General features: G+C 26.4%; 2 protein-coding genes across 4 annotated transcripts; one reads left to right on the plus strand and one right to left on the minus strand.

The window, feature by feature from the left end:
- The first annotated feature begins 1,836 nt into the window (after positions 1–1,836).
- LOC130678019 (phospholipase DDHD2) lies at positions 1,837–19,024 on the plus strand. Of its 2 annotated transcripts, XM_057484989.1 has the most exons (9): positions 1,837–2,146; positions 7,774–7,812; positions 7,890–8,090; positions 9,814–11,318; positions 13,025–13,175; positions 13,249–13,694; positions 17,049–17,418; positions 17,608–18,001; positions 18,482–19,024. In XM_057484989.1, exons 1-9 carry the CDS (start codon positions 1,999–2,001, stop codon positions 18,762–18,764), a joined length of 3,537 nt encoding a protein of 1,178 aa, XP_057340972.1. In that variant the 5' UTR covers positions 1,837–1,998; the 3' UTR covers positions 18,765–19,024. The 2 variants fall into 2 exon arrangements, with proteins under 2 accessions (XP_057340972.1, XP_057340973.1); XM_057484990.1 differs by lacking the exons at positions 7,774–7,812; positions 7,890–8,090 and having other exon boundaries at positions 1,838–2,146.
- LOC130678025 (uncharacterized) lies at positions 2,222–7,766 on the minus strand. Of its 2 annotated transcripts, none has more exons than XM_057485002.1 (8): positions 7,132–7,766; positions 6,986–7,056; positions 6,463–6,563; positions 6,273–6,396; positions 5,626–5,844; positions 4,734–5,191; positions 2,768–3,068; positions 2,222–2,625 (listed from the first exon to the last, which is right to left on the minus strand). In XM_057485002.1, the coding sequence occupies exons 1-8, from the start codon at positions 7,242–7,244 to the stop codon at positions 2,459–2,461; spliced, it is 1,554 nt and encodes a 517-aa protein (XP_057340985.1). In that variant the 5' UTR covers positions 7,245–7,766; the 3' UTR covers positions 2,222–2,458. The 2 variants fall into 2 exon arrangements, with proteins under 2 accessions (XP_057340985.1, XP_057340984.1); XM_057485001.1 differs by having other exon boundaries at positions 6,463–6,569; positions 7,132–7,765.
- Positions 19,025–21,646: the final 2,622 nt, after the last annotated feature.

Raw genomic sequence — 21,646 nt, forward strand, 5'->3', positions numbered from 1 at the left:
ACCTACTGTAGAGTAAATTCATCTATAATTATCGCTAATTAAGTTTTTTTAATTTAATTCAACATATCAGGCTTGGTCAGATATGAACAGGTATGGTCATATATCTGAACTTTTTGTCCTGAGAATATTGTCAACATCATAATATGTAAGTATACAATATTGACTGAACTTATATATGAGAGACTTAAAATAGATTTTTAGCGCTAACATCCCTGGTTAAGGATTCCGATTGAATCCTATTGAAGTAAATCGGATTTCTCAATCAAGGATTGATTAATATTATTGCTCTAAACTTTTACTCCAGTAACTTGCGCAATAATATGACAAGAACCTCCCTGATTAAAGAAAATAATTCACTTAATATTTATACTCACTCATAAAGCTCATAAATGTAGGTATAAAAGAGTTCTCTCAAACTATAAAAAAAGAAAATGTTTTTTAATAGTTGAAAATTGCTGTTCTTTATCGATACAATTATTTAATAACAATATGGTGGAAAGTAAAATGGGTCTGTGATTCTCACGCATTGTTACATAATAATAATATTACTCAATTTTTTATTTCAAAGCTTACTCTGCTTATTCTATAGAGATAATACTGAAAGTTACGGTGGCTAGAAATATATTAGAAAAATAAAAAAAAAAAAATGATTAACACGGTGGTTGCTTTCTTAACAACAATTGCTGGTCAATTAGGTGAATTAAAAGGATCGTTCAAAGTGCAAAAGTTAACCCTTCGTAGGTCACATAATGAGCGCGCCGGCGCCTTTTTTGCATTTTTTTTTTTCTCGAAATTGAATTCATTGATAATTTTGAAAAAAATTGAGTGCATTCTTTTAAGCTATCTGAAAATTTTCGGAACCAGGCAGCGCTATGCCGCCCGGTGCGAGTGAACCTCCGGGAGATTTTCTAACTGCGCTGTTGCCAAATGTCGTTACCGCCACTATTTCAGTCTGTTTTACCGCATGTGAGGTACAAAAATAAAGTAATGGTTGAAGTTAGTTTTTACTATTTATATTATAACTTATGTGATTTGTTTAAAATAATGTAATAATTACACTCGTATTAAATATTATTTATATAAAAATAATAACTTTAATTAATCAGAATTAATTATTCCATGTGATAAATTTTAATCAAAAATTGAATTGAATTATAATTTTATAATCTGGTCCTAGATGTTAAATTTAAAAATGCCACGTGTGATAAAAATAAAAAATCAGAAAAAAAATTTTATTATTCAATTAAATTTATGATCAAATATAAAAATAAAATTATATCTAATAATAAAACATTGAAAAAGTATTTTTATAATTTATAAATTCCAATTAAATAAAATAATTAATTAAAGTAATGAAATTTAAAAAATGCACGTATTGGTTTGTCAATCATTCAAATACGCATTTTTTAATTGTTTTCCTTTACATTTTATTTATTTATTCAAAATTAAAAAAATTTCCAAATGTCCTAACATTCACACCCAAGCGGCACAAATAAAAATTGTTGAGTTTTTTTTTAATTTAAGTTAACAATTGGTTAACTTAAATTCATGATAACAAATTGTCGTTTTAAATTTAACATAAAGTCAACAATTTTTGTTTGTGCCGCTTGGAGCACTTACATCAATTTAAAGTTTAAATTTTTTCCCGCCAATTTTGACAGCCATTCTGTTTACGCGGGCATTTTTAAAATTCTCAAGCGTTACTTGTCAATTCTTCTTCCAATACAATTAAACGTACACATCAGGATATGTGTATATACTTATGATACGTCAAATTACATGAGTATAGGCAATCATACGTGTTCAATGGTTATCATACATTTTATCATGTGAAAGTACAGTATTTATACAGAATATATGCTCAACACAAATAAAAAAAAAAGTAAAACGTCAACAATATGTAATTGTGTAATGTGTAACATATGTGTGTTATTATTATTCAATTAATTTACGGAAATAATTTTTCTGATTAATTATAATTTAAATAATAAAAACATAATGAGTGATTTAACACGTAAAATTAAAAATCCACTTCTGACTGCTGCTGGTCAAGGATTTCCATTTGAAGAACATGAAATCCCAAATTTATTGATACCTGTGGCACAACCTGTGTTAACCTCAACTTCAATAATTCAAGATGGTAATGGTAAGTTAATTAAAAAATTTATTATCCATTTTAATTGACGTTTAAAAAAAATTTAGAGGTTATCTTTTAATTTTTTAAATTAATAAACCCCGGGCTTTTATAAACTTGAAAATTTTTTTTTATTTAAACTTTTTATATATACATGTTTATTTATAATTATATATTATATATAAGTAGGAAAGGAAAATTAAAACGTTATAAATAAATAGGTGCAGTGAAAATTTAAATGACGCAAGTTAAACTTTTAATTAAATTCAATATTACGTAAAAATTAATCTAAAATTATATTTTTGTCTATTTTATTTATTATCTTTAAGGCGTTGGTCGTGATCCATATCTCTGGGTGTAAGTAATGTCTGCGTTTTTACGTTTTTTTATACAATTAATACACACAATAATTATTATTATTAAAATAAGTAGAAGAAGTATCGTACCAACTCCAGCAGCAATTATTTCACCTGTCGTTAAATTGTCCCAAGCTATAAGGAAACAAAAATGCCATTTATTTACTATAGAGTCAATAGTTTAAATCTAGTGAGTTAAATTTGTCAATTAAAATATGAATTAGTTTTTTATTATTGTTAGTGCGATTTATTTATTAAATCAGTTTAGTATTTTTACCTGTTACGTCAACTGTTTTTGTGAAAGTCCTTTGATTAATGTCAATAACTCGAAGATTTACGATTTTGTTACAGCAAGTTGAGGTGTAGTAGAAGTAAACTGGTGATTTAGTACCAGCGATAAAATTTGTCTTGGGTTGAATACCCGTTGGCTCTGAGATAACATTTTTTACTCCTGATTGATCGTTTTTAATAACTATTTCGGCGCTCCACTGATTTAAATTACAACGATCTCTACTTGATTTACCGAAACAATTATCATTGAAGTAAACTTCTATTGTTGGATCTCCACTACTTACTATCTGTATTGATATAAAAGAACTTATTTTTATTATTCTTAAAAATATTTTAATTAAAGTAATTAAGAATTTTTTATAAGACAGAAACTAGAGTTTTATTTTAGATAAAAATTATTTTTCAAAAATCAAAATATCTAGTCATGTAGTAAATTAACTGCTCTACAAAAAATATTTTTAGATATTAATCGTTAGACTAACGGTATAAAGTTATAGATTATAGTTTAATTTATACAAATATTTGATTGTAACATTATAAATTAAACTTTGACCGGTAACTTTAAATTTTTTAACCCGATTACGTAATGTCTCAGAATCTTTGTTATAGAGCATTTACTATCGAACTGGAAAATTAAATATTAAAAATTTTTTTTATACAGGGGTTTGAGAGCGGGGCAATCGGGGTACCCTCAAAATTTTTTAAACATTCCAAAATCACTTTTGTAAATATAATTGAGCGTTATTTTGAATTTGTTTTTCACTGTTTTCAAAAATTTTCATTTTGTACGGAAAAAAAATAAACTAAATAAACTAAAAATTAGTGTTTGAAATTATAACCCGGAACCCAGGTGTCAATATGGGGAATTTTAACATTCCAAATAATACATTTTATAATACGTGTCGTCAATTTTCTAAGTACCAGTTACGATTTTTAAAGTTCAAATAGTAATTTTTCTTACATAGAAAATAAATTTTAATACTTATTCTATAATTATTCACGTTTTAATCATAAATGAAAAAATTACTATTTAGAATGATAGTATTTACTGATCACTTTATCACTATATCAGTTGTCGTTCTCAATTTATATAGTTCATTTCTTTCCGTATGCAACAAAATAGTATGAAATCAGTTTGTTTTTTTTTTCTTATTTCAATTTACAATAAAAAAACTCCCAGTGTCAAATTACTTCAGATGTATTTCAATAATCAACTTGAAAATACTTACAGTTGTTTAAATTTAATTAAATTTTAACAATTTTTTATTCTATAACTTTAAGCGATATGTAATTGCTTTTTTTTTAATATTTTCTTCGGAATCAAAACTAACTTAAATTTTTTATTTTGAAGTTAATAATAAATAGTGATTAATAAATAAAATGGTATTAATTTAAAGTAGGCAGTTAAACTTTTTAAAAAATCGAAAATGTCAGTCGAAAACCGTATACAGTCCAGTCGCGTTATAAGGTCGCTCGTTATAAGTATGCCGACTTATATTTCTTGGAAGACATTCCCCCTCTATGACTACGAAAATAATAATGTACACACTACACGCTTGCAAAGTAGAGGAAGTGTGAGTTACGGCGTTCAACTGCTGAGCAGAAGTGGGGGTACAGGAATTCTTAGAATTATATTCCCCTACACCCCTGTAGGCGGACTTATAACGCGATTCGACTGAATAATATTCAAATTTCATAAAAAAAAAAAAAAAAAAGATTTAACGTATTTGAGTCCCCGAAAACTTAGTACTTCCTTAAGTACCCCGTTTTGCCCCTCAAAACAAAACAATAATAGAGGTATAGTTGATAATTGATCTTACGTTAATCTTTTGAAAATAAATTAACGTAATCTCCGAATTGTAATTAATTTGAGTTTGTTTATTACTATTATTTAACAGAAAATCTATAGAGTATTGAATAGGTTTTAATTGATAACAAATAAAATTAGTTACCCCACTAGTTGAATTTTGTATATAAATATACGCAGATTTAGTTTCTCCAAAATCGTTACCTTTGACCTTTAAACTAACAGTGTTTATATTAAATTCATTAGCATTTGGCGGTATAATAATTCGTACTGGAATAAAAGCCGTCTGTTCCGCAGCAATCCAATTACTCAATGGGTAGAAAATAATTTGATACTGACTACTCCGTGCTTCATACTGATAGAGAACATCAAAATCGACACTGTTTGTAACAGAAAATAATATTGTGTGTACTGTTCCCGGTGTTGCTATTAATTTACTTTCATAAGCAACATCAACAAGAACATTTCTTCTTATCAAATCATTTTCATTTTCCAATTGCGTCAGTTCATTTAATCTTTCTATTTTTTTATTTCCATTACTTTCATTTTCATCAACTTCATAAATTTCTTGCGTTATTATTCTTGACTTTGATTCATCTTCGTCTTGTAATAAAAAAAAAAAAAAATAATATCATAATTATTAATAAACTACAAAGTTTAATGACGTATGAAATAATTTTATTTGTTTAGTAAAAAAAAAATTTTAACAAAAAATGTTTTTAAAAAAATCTGAATCACGCGGTCTGATCAGAGGGCATTTGCGACTGTCTATTGCATAATCGGGTAATGAGTTTGCGCAGTATCTTTAAATAACATTTGCTCATGTTAAAATATATATGAATAGTGTACCGTCAATAGTTGATGGGTTATTGAGCAATGAGAAAGTCATTAGTTATTATTTTAAAATAATTTACACTAATGGTGATTATAAATTTACAATGATATTGAATTTGCGGTGATGGATAATTAGTTGCTGGTTATTTTACTTAAAAAATCTATTGAGTTATGTTTCTAAAATGTATTACTGTTATGTTTACCTTGTTCTTGCCAATCTATACGACTAGGTAAGTCTATTCTTCGTGACAAACTTGTTGATTTATTTATTACCAACATCGTTACATTGTTTGAGGCATTCACATTTTTATCGATTCTTAATTTCCATTCACCGGGTTCTGGATTTTTTATTAATAAATAGTATTCGTTTGTGTAAATATTTTTTCTTAGAAACAAATCTGTTGATTTTTTACGTTGTGATCCTAAAAAAAATAGATAATTAAATAATGGCTTTTTTTTTTTTATTTAATTAAAAATTTAATGATACTGAAAGTACTTTCAATCGTTTCGAATCGTTTCTTTTAATCAGGGGTAGTAGACATCAAAAAAATTTATTTATTTTCAATAAACAAAATAAATATTGATAGGCAAAAATTTCCAATGTGAAAAATTTTAAAGAATTCTATTGTGGACATTTTTCAAAAATTTTTATTATGACAATTAACTTGGTAGTAAAATTTTAAATTATCGGCTACTTTCAGCGTCATGAAAATTTATCATATTTTTTTATGTATTCATTATTTCAATATTGTGGATAATTGTAATGATGATAATTTATAATTGACTCAAGACACGCTACTATAATTTAAAAATTATTACATACAAAGTAAATAATAATAATAATATTTACCTAGTGGAATTTGCAGTAGAAACCATGAAATGTTTCCCATCAGTGTCAATTGCAGTAATGCAGTGTCACTATTTACTTCAAAATTTAATTCATTATCGAATTCGTATTTTTTTGTTACAACGTCCTGTAAAATTATTTGTTTTTTTTAGTATTTTAAAAATAAATAAATTGGGAAGTTCATAATAATTACCAATTGTGTAGTAGATTCAATTAATGAATCATTACAATCGATTTTAATAGAAGTCTCACATGTTGCATACTCTAATGTTTCTTTGATTGTTGATATTAATCCTTGATCTTACATAAAAATGTTTTTTTTATTCAATAAAATTATTTATATAAAATTAGTATAAAAGCATTCAAGTTTTTTTATCTCAATAAAAAAAAAAGATCGTAATTTGCAATTAATTTTCTATTATTTTCTAAAAAAATTTAAACAAATAATCGAAAAATATTTTTACATATCTCAGAATTTTTTTTTTTTTTTATTGAAACTAAAGTTAAAATTTTCAATAAAAATTTTTTTTATCAAAATTTAATTTATTATTTTTTTAAGTTTTTGTTCAAAAGACAACTAATAAAAGCTTATATTGAAATTCAGAAAAACAAATTTTAGAATTAATGTAATATAAAATTCTTTGTTACACAGTTTATTAACTAATAACTTTAGGTCTAGACAATTAAATTTATTAAAATAATTTTTTTTTGATTACCAATTAATTTATTTTCAATCCACAAAACATTTAAATGATCATCTTGTATTTGAATATCATCGGTGCAATACCTAAACACGCAATTAATGATCATTTTAAAAATAAATATTCACTTAATATTTTATTCACTAAAATAAAAAAAATACCTCGAACATTTATTAAAATTAATTTTATTAACAATAATCCAGCGTTCATTAAAATTATCCACCTGCGCACGAACAAAAGTAAAACAAATAAATATAATAATTTTATTAAACATGATTTCAGTTAAACGTTTGAGTTAAAAAATAAAACTGACAATTTTTGAATGCGTCGGTTTAACTTATAAGCCAAAAGTTTCCGGTTTACAAAAGATATTACTGATTACATTAAATTAAAAAAAAAAAATAAAAATCTTTCTGTACATTGTGATTTTTTTTTAAATGTTTGCATATTTGTTACGACGGTGACACAAATGATGATGAAAGCAATAAGTAAATGATTACACAATTGTCGAATGTTAGTCATATATTTATACACTAAAATAGTGGGTGTGTATACTATTTTAAATGTAAGAAAAATTGATAGATAAATCAGACGGACAGTATCCTGTTAAACATTGTTCGTCACATGTAGAATAACTTACGGGAAATCCAGGTTAAAGATAGCTCAGTAATATCATAATACTATGATAAAATTTTATTACATACAATAGTTACAAAAAAAACCCATGTTATATCAATAAAACGTATGACTATAATTTTCACTTAAATTTGATTGTAAATAATTATTATTTCCATCCATTATAGCCAATCCAACTTCAGTATTTCCAAGTGGGGATACTAATGGTAAATATTTACTATATTATTTGTAAAGATAACATTTTAATGTTTATTAATAATGTGAGATTGTTTTTTTTGTCCAGTATTATCTACAATTGAACTCAATGATAACAGAGATGGATCAAATAATATAATAACAAAAACAGAAACTTTATCGGAAATTTCATTGAATGATCAAACTTATGATGATAATTTTTCTAATAGTAAGAATATTGTCGAGAGTATTGATAATTTGAATATTAATCCTATCACTCCGCCGCTAACGTTGCCATCACTAACAAATGGTTAGTATATAAATATATATATTTTTATTTTTATTTAGTTGTCTATTAGAAGTTACGAATTTTCCCATAATTAGGTAATTATTTTATCGCACTCTTAAAATATATGCTTATTTAAAAAAAAAAAAATAACTTTTATGAGTTGATAAATTACTTGTTTCTTATATTTAAATTATATATTTATAAATATGTACTGTTTTATTATTTATATATATTGATAATTAATTATTCACATTTAAATCTTTTGATTATAAAAAATTCTTGTTAAATTTATTAATTAATTATTCATGAACTATAAAAAAGTGTAACTTTTTTTATAATTACTTTCTTGTGTAACGAAAGTGTTCAATTCAAATTTTCAATAAATTTTTTCATGCTTACATCAACAAAAATTGAGTTAAATTAGCGTTCTTTTATGAGGATTCTCAGACAATACCCCCACTTTTAGAAATATTCACTGAACTTGAACTGTCATAGCTGTATTAAAATTTTTTTAATTAAAAAAAAATTAAAGCATTAGTTGAAAATAGGACAACGTAGTTGCAATTTCGCTGAGGTATAGATTTTTGAAAAAATTACTTACAAATGTTATCAGTTGGATGTTAAACAAAATTCGTTAAGTAAATTTCAGTAAAATCTTCATGTCTATTTACATGTATAATTCGACATGTCAAATTTCGTAGGCTAAAATTTATTTACCAAATTTCGTCTAACTCCTAATTGATAACAATTGTAAGTAATTTTTCTTCAAAAATCTATATCTCAGCGAAATCCTAACTTATTTTTTTCAAATTAATGCTCTAATTTTTTTTAATTAATTAATTAAATTTTAAAACACTTATGACAGTTGGAAGTTTTTGAATATTTTTAAAAAATGGAGGGGGGGAGGCACTGTCCGAGAATGTCCTTAAAAGTAATTTTTCTTTAGTTAAAAAAATAATTCTTGTATCAAGCGATAAATATGTTACAGATTTTTAATGAAATTATTCATCTATTCTTTCGAAATATTTTTTTTTTCCCAGTGTCGGATTAAGGTAAAGGATTTTCAGTTTACCATGCTTACAAAAAACGCTAAAAATAATTCACTTGATATATTAAGCCGGTCAGTGAAGGAAATTTAATAAAAAATCATTTACGATCACTTTTTTAATGTGAAAAAAAATTTTCTACAGCAATTTTTTTAGTTAGCGTTACTTTTGATAGAATTATTTATTTGTAGCTTAGATTCAGTAGTGGGTTTTTATGAAGGATATTTTTTTACGATGGATAACTTTTATACTTTCTTAAATAGAATTTTTTTATGAAAGGGATTTTCTTTTGAGTTAATAATTTTATTTAAATAATTAGTATATTACATACCCAGGCCAGTAAAATAAGAAAAGTCTCAGAGCACATGTAATTGTTGGCCGAGGCTGACAAACATGTGGTCTGAGGCTTTCTTTTTTACTGGCCAAGGTGCGTATACTATTTTTCTGCTCGACGAAGCCGGAAAGTTGCAGCTTCGTTAAGGGCAGCGGCCCGAAAGATGCCACTTTCCGGTCAGAGGGCAGAAAAAAGTTTTTTTACGTTTAATTTAACTTTTATTATTTTAAAATATAATTATTTAATAAATTTGAATAATTTTTTGAGTTATTTTTTAATTAACTTAAAATTGTCGCAAATATTATGTCAGAATAAAATTTATTTATTCTCTAAAAAATAAATTAATGAAAAATGTTTTTTTTAGTACAAAATTCAAATTATCGTCTTGGTAATCAACGACGTCTAAGATATGTGCCACCTCCTAATTTAACGTCATCAATTCAAGCACCAACATTACAGCCACCGATAAATCAATCACTCACCAGTAACTTGCCACCGAGTTTAAATACACAGGATATTTTTATACCACCTCAACCACAAAATCAAAACATCGATGATAAATTAACTTCGGTACCTTTGAACGACTTTACTCAGCCAAAATTACCACATCATCAGGTACCACACCAAGAAACTATTCCTGCATTAAATATCAACCCTGCTCAACAAAGTTCAACAAATTTAACGCATCAATCAAGTGGACTGTCAAATTATTTTTCAATTCCTCCATCAAGTAGCAAAGATGATTTATTTAATTACAAGTATGAAAACCAGTCACAAGTCACACCTAAAAATTTGTTTACTGATTCAAACCAATTACCAGTTCAATCTCCTTACAATTTAATAAAAGAAAATCCTGGTTTCGCTCCTTTAACTGCTGAAAATAAAAACTCCGTTTTTACAGCGAATGATGTACTTAGAGATAATTCATTAAACAAATCGAGCATCGACGTAAAAAGTAATTCAGAATCTTATTTAAATACAGAAATAACAGTTCCCTTTGTACAAGATGAAACAGACAACGAAAAACGCAATCTAATTAATACTGAGACTTTACCAAGCATACAAACTTATCAAGAGTCAATAAGAACTTCAGATTCATTAGAAAACCAATCAAATTATCCGTTCATTTACAATCCGACGAGCTACAATTTACCAACTTGCCAAGTCTCGGCATCACCAACTTTTTCATTTGACTCAACAACATCACCGTCAGTATTCACAACAGCCAGCGATCGACAAGCCGTAGAACAACCAGCTTTCATAAATTGTATGATGCCAGAGCCAACAGGCACTGCAACATTGAATCCAACCCAAATATCTGTCAGTCAATTAGCACCAGGCCGTGTACATACCGAAACAATTATTCCATCGAGCCTAGAAAAATTAGCAACCTCAGCAACAAAAATAATGACTTACCGTCCAGTTTATTACCACTGGTTCAACTGCCGTGAAATAGAAAACAAAATAATATGGCATCCATTCTCTATGCACGACAGTTTGAAATTGGAAGAGGTATTCAATTCAACTGAAATCGATGCTGATACCAAAGTAGCTACCGATGGCGGTCGTTATGACGTCGAAATAGTCAAGCGCCAACGAAGTCCCGTCTATTGGTCTGCAACGCCTACGCAAGTAAGAAGATGCTCGTGGTTTTACAAAGGCCCTTCCGAGTCCCGGTACACTCCTTACGAGGAGTCGGTTGCTGCTAGACTTGAAGAAGAGTACAAACAAGCTTGTCTAAGTGATTCCTGGAATCGACGTATTGAGCTTAACAATAATGAGCATATTATTTTCCATAGTTCTACTATTCAAGTTCACTATATGCCTGTTACTTCACCGGAATTCAATTCATCATGGAGCAATACTTATGTATGTTATTATTATTATTTTTGTTACTAAAGAAATGGCGGCTTTCTTGATCTACACAATTGACAAAATATTATTGACAGGAAAGCCGCCATTCCTTTAATAACAAATATGAAAAAATCTGATCGTTAAGTAGACCTACCATCAAAAATAATAATTATTATTTAATTAACTTACTCTCCGTACTGCGAGAAAAAAAAAATTTTATAAAAATAATATCACGTTAAATTTATTTTTAATAATTAATTCTAAAATCCGTACATTTAATGCTCGTTTGCGACGATGAGTAAATTAGTTGTTAAAAAATTAAAAAAAAATTTTGAGATTAATTAAATAATATTTTTTTTTTATAATTAAAATTAAAATTATCAATTTTAATTATGGTGCGGAGTTACCTCTAAATAATATAAGTATCATAATTAATAATAGTACGTAAAGTAGACTAAAAGGAAATTGTTTACTTTCACGGTCACATGGTTTTTTAGCCATAAAAAATTGAAAAATTAACATTTTTAGGAATTTATCTTTCTTGAATTATTCGTTTTTACTGCGGATTTACGATAACACAAGTAGCACAGAAACAACTTTAAGATATAATAAAGATGTCTTAAAAAGAAGAAGACAAATTTTATTTTGTCTCGAAGCAAAATTTTTTTAAATAAATAAGACGTACAGATGTTGGTCCGAGGTCATAGAAAATTTGTGTTCTTTCCCGTCTTATAAAAGTCATCTCAATTGACAAGTCGCTCAGATAATTTATTTGATATTTATTTGTAATTTACTTTTTTGCCGTCGATTGTTTCAAGTTTTCTAAGCAGATATGGTTTTGATGACATAAATTTCTGATTGTTTTATCAACGTTTTGGTGGCTTATCGATAGGTCGAAGAACAGCCTTAAAACTGCTATGTTATCGATGTTACTGATTCAAGTGTGCTGCTTGGGAACGAATTACAAATTTTTAATAAATGATATTTTTTTATTTGTTGAAATGTTAAAAAAAAAAATCGGTTATTACAAAGTTATACAAAATTTTACATTTCATTATCATAAATCCGCTGTAAAAACGAAAAGTTTCAAAAATAGTATATTACACACCTAGGGAGGAAAGGAGCTGTTTGTAACATACGTTCTTATTTAAGGGGAAGGGGGGGGGGGGCTAAGGAAACGTAACTTTCACAGCTCATTTCTATGTTTATATTTCCGTCATAATGGAAGGGGGGGATCTATCATTTGTGATTCAATATTGATAGTGGGATCGCAGAGAATGTGATATAGTGTGACAAGGGGGGAGGGTTTAAAAAGGTAAAATTTTGCGTAACGTATTTTATGAACGGCCCCAAAGTTAGGACATTCCAACCCACGTGTGCAATTGTCTACTCCTGCACCTGAAAGTTTAAATTTTTGCCTCTGTTTATAGGAAGAATAGCACATGCGCTAATTTTTATCATTTTTTTTTCTCATAAAAGAAAAGAACGACTTTCTTCCCTTTAAACAGCGCAGTAATTTAAATTTCAGTGTAGGTATGGTGAAAAATTTTTTGGTCTGTTATTATACACGCTCGTTTGAATGTCCTACTTTCCTCCCTTGATATGTGATATACTATTTTAAATTGATGAATTTTTTTATTTTTTACGGCCATGTAAAAAACCAGATGACCAGATAAGTAAGTAATTACCGGCTAAATATTTAATTTTTAATAATATTTTAGGCGGTTTCAAATAAACCAAAAGTTGTAAAACGTGGAGTAGATGAATTTAATATTGATGATGGTGAACCGGAAAAAGTAGATCATCTTCTGTTTCTTGTCCATGGAATTGGTAGTGCGTGTGATTTAAAATTCCGCAGTGTTGAAGAAGTTGGTAAGTATATTTATTTTATTAAATATATTTTTTTGCATATCAATAATAATTTACTTTTTTTTTTATTAAATAGTGGATGAATTTCGAAGTATATCCCTTCAATTAGTACAAACTCACTACCGTACGGCAAGTATTCATGGTGCGGTGAACAGAATAGAAGTTTTACCAATATCATGGCACTCTACGCTGCACTCTGAAGACACGGGGATAGACAATAAACTAAAAACAATAACATTAGAGAGTATACCCAAGCTAAGGCACTTCACGAATGATACACTGCTTGACATACTTTTTTATACGAGTCCTGTTTACTGTCAGACGATTATGCAGACGGTTGGCAATGAAATGAATAAACTATATGCATTATTTAAAGAAAGAAATTCACAATTTGATGGCAGTGTTTACTTGGGTGGTCATTCGCTTGGTAGTTTAATATTATTTGATTTACTTTGTCATCAAAAACCAATTGCTGAAAAACCGCGGGAAGATGTTACTTCGACTGATGAATATGAAAATTCAGTAAGTAAACAAATTTTGCTATTAATTAATTATTAATTAATTAACTATTTATATTATTAAGAGAATTATAAAAATTTTGTTCCAGTTATATTTCTATGATAGAATTAGTTAATGTTATTAAATTTGGTAACGTTGAAAAGGTCTTGACTTAAATTTGTATCTTTTTATGGTTTTAACTCTTTTTTATTGTTAAGTATCGAGATAAATAAATTTTTTTACATAATTTGCAATACATTTCAATTCGGCGCAACAAAAAAAAAACAATCATATTTATTTTCTCTAAATAAATTAATGATTTAATTTTTCTATCACTGACTATACTATCGCCGACATCTACTGAGACACAAGTCATAAATAAATAATCGAAAAAAAAAATCGATTCATATAAAAAACGGTATAAAAATTAATTTCCTAAAATGAAATACTATATAGATAAAAATATATGAAAATAAATAAACGCATTACTAAAAATATATCAAATAAATTTTAAATATAGTTAAATAAATGAATAATAAAAATATCAATAATTCAAAATACAAACTAAAAAATAGAACGTTTAAAAAATAAATGAACTAATAAATATATCTATAAATTTAAAACTCATCAATAAATTAATAAATAACAAAGAAACACTAAAAATACATATCTGCATAATAAACTGAGCGAAATAAACTTCCAAATAATAAACATAACCAGAAAAAAAAATCCATGAAAATAAACATCCATATTAAAAACATAACTATATAAAAAAAAGTATTAAAATAAATTTATGTAAAATAAACATAACCATTTTTAAATAAATTTTTTTTTTAAATAATAATCTACTGTCTCAGATAAATTAACTGAGTAATATATAGATCTGTGATAATGGTCCCTATCAAAAAAATCCATTTAGGATTGTATGCGAACCCATAGGAATCCATATAGAAAAGTATGAATTTATGCATGAATCATTAGGAATTAATATAGGAGTGTATGGATTTATTTTGTTTCAAATATTTCAGAAACATAGACTTATGTAACATTTAGCGCATCAGTGTACATATTAAAAATATGTTATGAAGAAGAAAGGATCAATTTTTTGTTGAAAAGTATCTTGGCAATAAAATATTAATCTGTTTTTTATTCATATACGCGAATCAATAGACAATAGACATAGAAATCCAGATACCTTGGATTCTATAGGAATTAATTATATAGAAACCCAGATTTTTGTATGAATTTCCCATAAGAAAATCCATATATCTAAGTTCCTATATGGGAGTCCAGGTACACCACAATTTTCTATGTGGGAATCCAGAAACCCATGGTTTCCTACATGGATTCTTATAAAAATCCATACACTCCTATATTAATTCCTAATGATTCATGCATAAATTCATACTTTCCTATTGACTCCGTGCTCTTACGTATACTACTATAGAAGTAAATGTGTATTGTGTATACGTATTATCCTCCAGAAGTTCCGATCCTCCTTGTTGGTGGCGCTGTCATTATGCATGTATACGTCTCACACTGATGATTTAATAGTATTAGTATTTTCATGCACGGAGCCAATATGGATTCCTATGGGTTCGCATACAATCCTAAATGGATTTTTTTGATAGGGACCATTATCACAGATCTATATATTACTCAGTTAATTTATCTGAGACAGTAGATTATTTAAAAAATTATTTAAATTTTTTAAAAAATTATTTAAACAAAAGTTTATTTAAAAATGGTTATGTTTATTTTACATAAATTTATTTGAATACTTTTTTTTATATAGTTATGTTTTTAATATGGATGTAATTCTGTAACCCCCCTGAAGCCTTAACCCCAACGATACTCCTTCCTCTTTTTATCAATTTGACTGTTAACTAATACTATGTATATTCTATCCCTCATTGCTATGGGACTCTGCTATGTGTACCTTTTAAGCAATAAATAAATGATCTTCTTCTTCTTCTAATATGGATGTTTATTTTCATGGATTTTTTTTTCTGGTTATGTTTATTATTTGTAAGTTTATTTTGCTCAGTTTATTATACAGATGTTTATTTTTGGTGTTTCTTTGTTATTTATTAATTTATTGATGAGTTTTAAATTTATAGATACATTTATTAGTTCATTTATTTTTGAAACGTTCTATTTTTTAGTTTGTATTTTGAATTATTGGTATTTTTATTATTCATTTATTTAACTATTATCAAAATTAATTTGGTATATTTATAGTAATGCGTTTATTTATTTTCATATATTTTTATCTATATAGTATTTTATTTTAGGAAATTAATTTTTATACCGTTTTTTATATGAATCGATTTTTTTTTTCGATTATTTATTTATGACTTGTGTCTCAGTAGATGTTTAAAATACAGAAGTTTATTTCACAGTGTTTTCAAAAAAGGACTGACATTAATGTCGGCGATAGTATATCTAATATCTATATTATTAATGGCATTCTCAGACAGTACCCTTCACTTTTTAAATATATAAAATGACTTTTAACTGTCATAACCGTATTAAAATTTTATTAATTAATTTAAAAAAAATTGAAACTTGAACTAAAAAAAGTATAACGTAGTAGTAATTTTTCCGAGGTATAGAAAATAAAAAAATTACTTACAGTTTTTATCAATTAGTAGTTGAACAAAATTTGTTGAATAAATACAAAATTTTGGAATTCTAATAATAAAATTGACATAAAGATTTTACTGAAATTTATTTAACAAATTTCGTTCAACTCCCAATTAATGTCAACTGTAAGTAATTTTTTCTAAAATCTATACCTCAGCAAAATTGCAACTACGTTGTCCTTTTTTCAATTAATGCTTTAATTTTTTTTTAATTAATTAATAAAATTTTGATACGCTTATGACAGTTGAAAGTCATTGAAAATTTTTAAAAAGTGAGGGGCACTGTCTGAGAATGGCCTTAAGCGAGAATAAGAAAAATTTAGTCCATGCCAATATGATATAATTATAATAATAATTACTGATTTTATAAAATTATTGACATAAATCAGGAGACACGGTTTTTTTTTGCATCAATGAAAGACAACAGTCTTTTGACAAACCCACAAAATTTCATTAGTTTTTTGTATCTTCCATCGTAGTTGAAATATTTTAGAAAAAAAATATGTTGACGTCTTACATAAAATATTTAACCGCGTTAATTTTTTCAAAAAAATCCCATAATTAATCCAATTATTGAAATCAATTAGCTTACGAATTAATAAAAAGATATGAAAGTGAATTATTAAGACTTTAATGAATGATTAAATCATATTTACTAAATTTGGTAGTAAAACTCGAACAGTCACTTAGTGACTGCAGGTTTCTCGTTATTATTAATTTATTTATATTTTAGGAAGATGAAGACACTGTCGGTGAAATGCAAACAATACCACGAGCAAAATACCAGCGACGTACAAGTCGTAGAATTAGTTATGTAATGGGTAGTGCTGGAACTGGACAACCATTTATTGTCTATCCTCATTTAAATTTTTATCCAAAAGCATTTTTTGCATTTGGTAGTCCTGTTGGAATGTTTGTTACGACTCGTGGTATTGATACTTTAGGAGAAAATTTTAGATTACCAACTTGTCCGGCATTTTTTAATATTTTTCATCCATTTGATCCAGTTGCCTACAGAATTGAGCCTATGGTTAATAATGAGGCCTATAAATACCGACCTCAATTGATTCCGCATCACAAAGGAAGAAAACGAATGCATTTAGGTAATAATTGACTTAATTGAAATTTTATTTAATTAATTAAACTTTGATACGAAAAATTAAAAATTAAAGGGTACGTAAGTATTTCCTTGAGTACCCCGTTTTGCCCTCCCCCTCCCCTATATATTTTTTAAAAAATTAAATCGACGCCTAGTAAGGATATCGTTACTTAATAAGAATAAATACTTGTAGAATTAAAAGAAACGATGGCAAGAGTTGGAGCTGATTTGAAGCAAAAAATTTTAAATTCAATGAAAAGCACGTGGAATTCAGTGTACCAGTTGACTATGTTTTATCAACCAGACAATAAAGTTCTTGAACAAGAGATTGACAAAGTTGTTGAGGAGGAATTTAAAAAATCATCAAGACTTGCTGAATCATCAGTCAATAGCAATAATGATAATGATGACAATAGTGAATCGAGCGCTCGTTATTACCATGAGGATCGTTTGAGTGATGATGGTGAAATAAATATTAAAATGGGTAAATTAAATGGAGGCCGTCGTATTGATTATGTGCTGCAAGAAGCACCATTTGAATATATTAATGAATATATATTTGCCTTAACGAGTCATGTGTGTTATTGGTAAGTTTTAAACTTTCTTTTACTTTTTATATAAGTTAATTACTGTCTTTATAATTTATTTAAATACATTCTTGTTTAATATTTTTGTTTACACACGTAAACATTTTTTTTTTTTTTTTTAATTTCAAAATAAATATTTAGTTATCGTACCGAATGTTTAAAACATACGCAGAAATTAATATTCTATCGTAATTTTAGTAATTATTCCAATATATCAGCCCCAATAAATAACTTGAAACATCTGGACACACAAAAACTTAAACTTTTAAAACTAGCGGTCCGTAATCCAGTCTCATAATTTCGTAATTATTTAAACCGGCATCTCAACGAATTTTTATTTGAATAAAATAAATATCAATGTTAGCTTGTAGTTACATCAATTAATTATTAAAATATTAAAATGAGACATTCAATTTATTTATATAAATGCCGAGTAAAAAATTAAACAAAGTTTTGGAAAAAAAAAAAATGATTTTTTAGGGAGTCTGAAGACACGATGTTGTTGATACTAAAAGAGATATACGGGACCAATGGAATCCAAGCTGATGCGCAAATGCCACAACAGCTGTTGACACCGACCAGTGTGTCTTTTTCATCAACAGAATCTCTGTCTTCGCCACTATCCGAGCACCCATCCGCCTCGACTAGTGTCCTCGCGTCTCATTCAACAACACCACCACTGCAGGGTGTCGATCCAACAGCTCCTATCACCCAAAAATCCGTTGGACCGCCTCCCAAATCTGGTTTTGTTCGAAAGTCATAGATTATGTCATTTACTTTTTTGTTAAATTTACTCTTAAAACATTTAAATTTATTTCTGTTATTTATGACAGCAAACGAAGTAAAGTAAAAAACGTTTCGATTATTTATCAATTAAATTTTTTTCTTGTTCACTTGATCGTTAATTATTTTTATAGATCAATTTAAATATATACATATTGACTAGTAATTAATAAATTCATTTATTCTTAAATAATGTTATATATTTAACTTTTTTTTTTTCATAGTTTATTTTTATTTTTACTAAAAATATTTGACTACATGTTTAAGATTTTTTTTTTTTCATACAATAATTAAATTAATTTATAAATGATGTTTAAAATTGTTGATTAGTATTTTATTATAAATTATAAATAATATAATATTAAATATATATATTTTATAATGTTTAATATCAAGAAAACAAGTGGAAAAATATTATTCTTACATTCTCTTCTTTATTTTGAAACTATTTATTACTATTAACACGTTCTCATGCTATGATTTAGCAATTTATTTCCATCAATTTTACTTTCAGTTCAGGCTAGTAAATTTAATACTACATTACCTTCTTTTATTTAATTACATTGTTTAGTAACATCAGTTACAATATATCATTCATATATAATTTATAAGATACGTATAATAATAATATTTAGTAAGAATGATGAGCATGTGTTCCGTTTCCACGATAATTCGGATTCCATGGGAGAAAGTTAAACATTTATATGTCGATTCATCATTTTACATTCTTAGGTCTTTCTTTGAATCACTGGAATTTATGTTAATTATTAATATGATGTACTAAAGGACACAAGTGTCTTTAATGTCATTATATATTACGTGGGACACGTCAATGAGATATTTTTATATGGGCATAACTTTTAGTAGTTCAATTTTCTAACTGTTTTATTTTAAAACTTTCACTTGCGGGTTTGCTATAAATATTTTTTAAGTTATCACTCAATAGTTTATTATCTAAATTAGAGGAATCAATAAAAAAATTTTTTTTTTTATTTTATTTAAGCTCAGTAATTATGATGTTATGCTCTAAATATTTTTTTGCATTAAAAATATTCTTTTGTTATAAATTTTATTTTCATGTCAAAATTTAATTTTACTTACGTTATTTTATAAATTAATTTTTAAAAAAATTACATCAATTCGAAAGTTTGAACAGTGTTTTTTTTTTTTAACTGATTTAGTTCAATAATTGACGCTTATCTATTCTATATAATTAAGAGAATAAGGAAAATTATGTTCCCGCCATATCTATATGATAGAATTAGTTAATGTTATTGAAATTGGTATCATTAGATAAGTCTTGACTTGAATTTGTGCCTTTCCATAGTTTAAACTCTTTTTAATTGCCAAGTATTGAGATAAATAGATTTATCTATATCATTCGAATTACACTTAAATTATGTGAGAAAAAAGACGATCGTATTTATTTTCTTTAAATAAATTAATACTTTAATTATTCTGTCACTAAATATGACTTGAATGTCACTGAATTGACATAAAAAATCTTTACACGCCTCAAGAAAATTTTTACCCACCCCAAGAAATTTTTTGCATTGTTAATTAAAAACAAAAATTTATTTAGATCTAGAAAAAATTACTTGGTGCAAGGAATTATTTCTTTAACAAAAAAATCTTTTCTCACCCCAAGACAATTTTTGTATTTAATTCATAATGCACAAAATTTCTTGGTGCAAATTAATATTTTTTGCGGCAAGAAATCCTTTTTTTTCTGCGTATTTTATAAATTTAGTAGTGATATTTGGACAGTCACGTAATGACTGCAGGTTGCTCGTAATTTATAAGTAAAAACAAATAAAATAAATTCTTAATTTTTTTTATTTAAATTTGATAAATAAAAAAAAAAAGTATACTAATTTATTTCAGAAAAAAAAAATGATTAAAGTAAAAGATAAAGATTTTATATGAATTGCAGATTTACAAAATAGCTAAATTTTTATCAAAATTTAATTATTAATTTTTTTTTGCAAAATCTTGGTATTAAAAATTTTTATTAAAATATGAATGCAAATTTTTTTGAATTCTCAATTACGTAATTCAATAATTAACGCCTATAATTTATAAGTAAAAATAAATTTTTATTTATTTTTGATTAAAAATAAATTCTTCATTTTTTTTTAATTTGATAAATATAAGAAAAAATATACTAATTTATTATTGAAAAAAAAATATTAAAGTAAAAAATAAATATTTTATATGAATTGCAGATTTACAAAATACCTAGTGTCATAAATTATAAAATCATTATTTGCTTATATACATTGCGGTATAAATTTGCATACTAGATGCAGAATATTTTTATTTATTATTAATAACATTGTTATTACAACTAATTATTGTAAATATATTGAGGATACTAACAATAGGAAACGATTGTGAAAAAGCAATCAATAAATGTCAGAAGGAGAGACGTCAGCGACTAGCGAAGTACAAATGAAATATAAATTAATACAAATAAAACAAAATAAAAAAATGTTCATACACTTATTTGTGAATGGGAAAGAACATTTTGAAGTTGGAAGCGGAAATGCATTAGTGAGAATGGGGATATAACTAAAGTGGTCTTGCGAAGCGCAGCGAAAGTGCGGAGAGATCGTTACTCGTGACTCGTCTCCCATCACGTGATGACGACTTTAAGACCTATGTTACTTTTTTTTAGTTTTGTTTTCGTCAAGAGTTTTGTAATAACTTTGCTTTTTTCATCAATAACTATTTCCTCTTTATTTAATTTATTTTTATTTTATTTTTTGCTTGCCTTTATCGAACAAACAATTCAAATTTATGTTTCGTGACGAAAGGCCACGAATAATAATTAGCAAACAAAATATATAAATATATTAATAA

This window comes from Microplitis mediator, chromosome 11, assembly GCF_029852145.1.
Source record: "Microplitis mediator isolate UGA2020A chromosome 11, iyMicMedi2.1, whole genome shotgun sequence".
NCBI classification, from domain to species: Eukaryota; Metazoa; Arthropoda; class Insecta; order Hymenoptera; family Braconidae; genus Microplitis; species Microplitis mediator.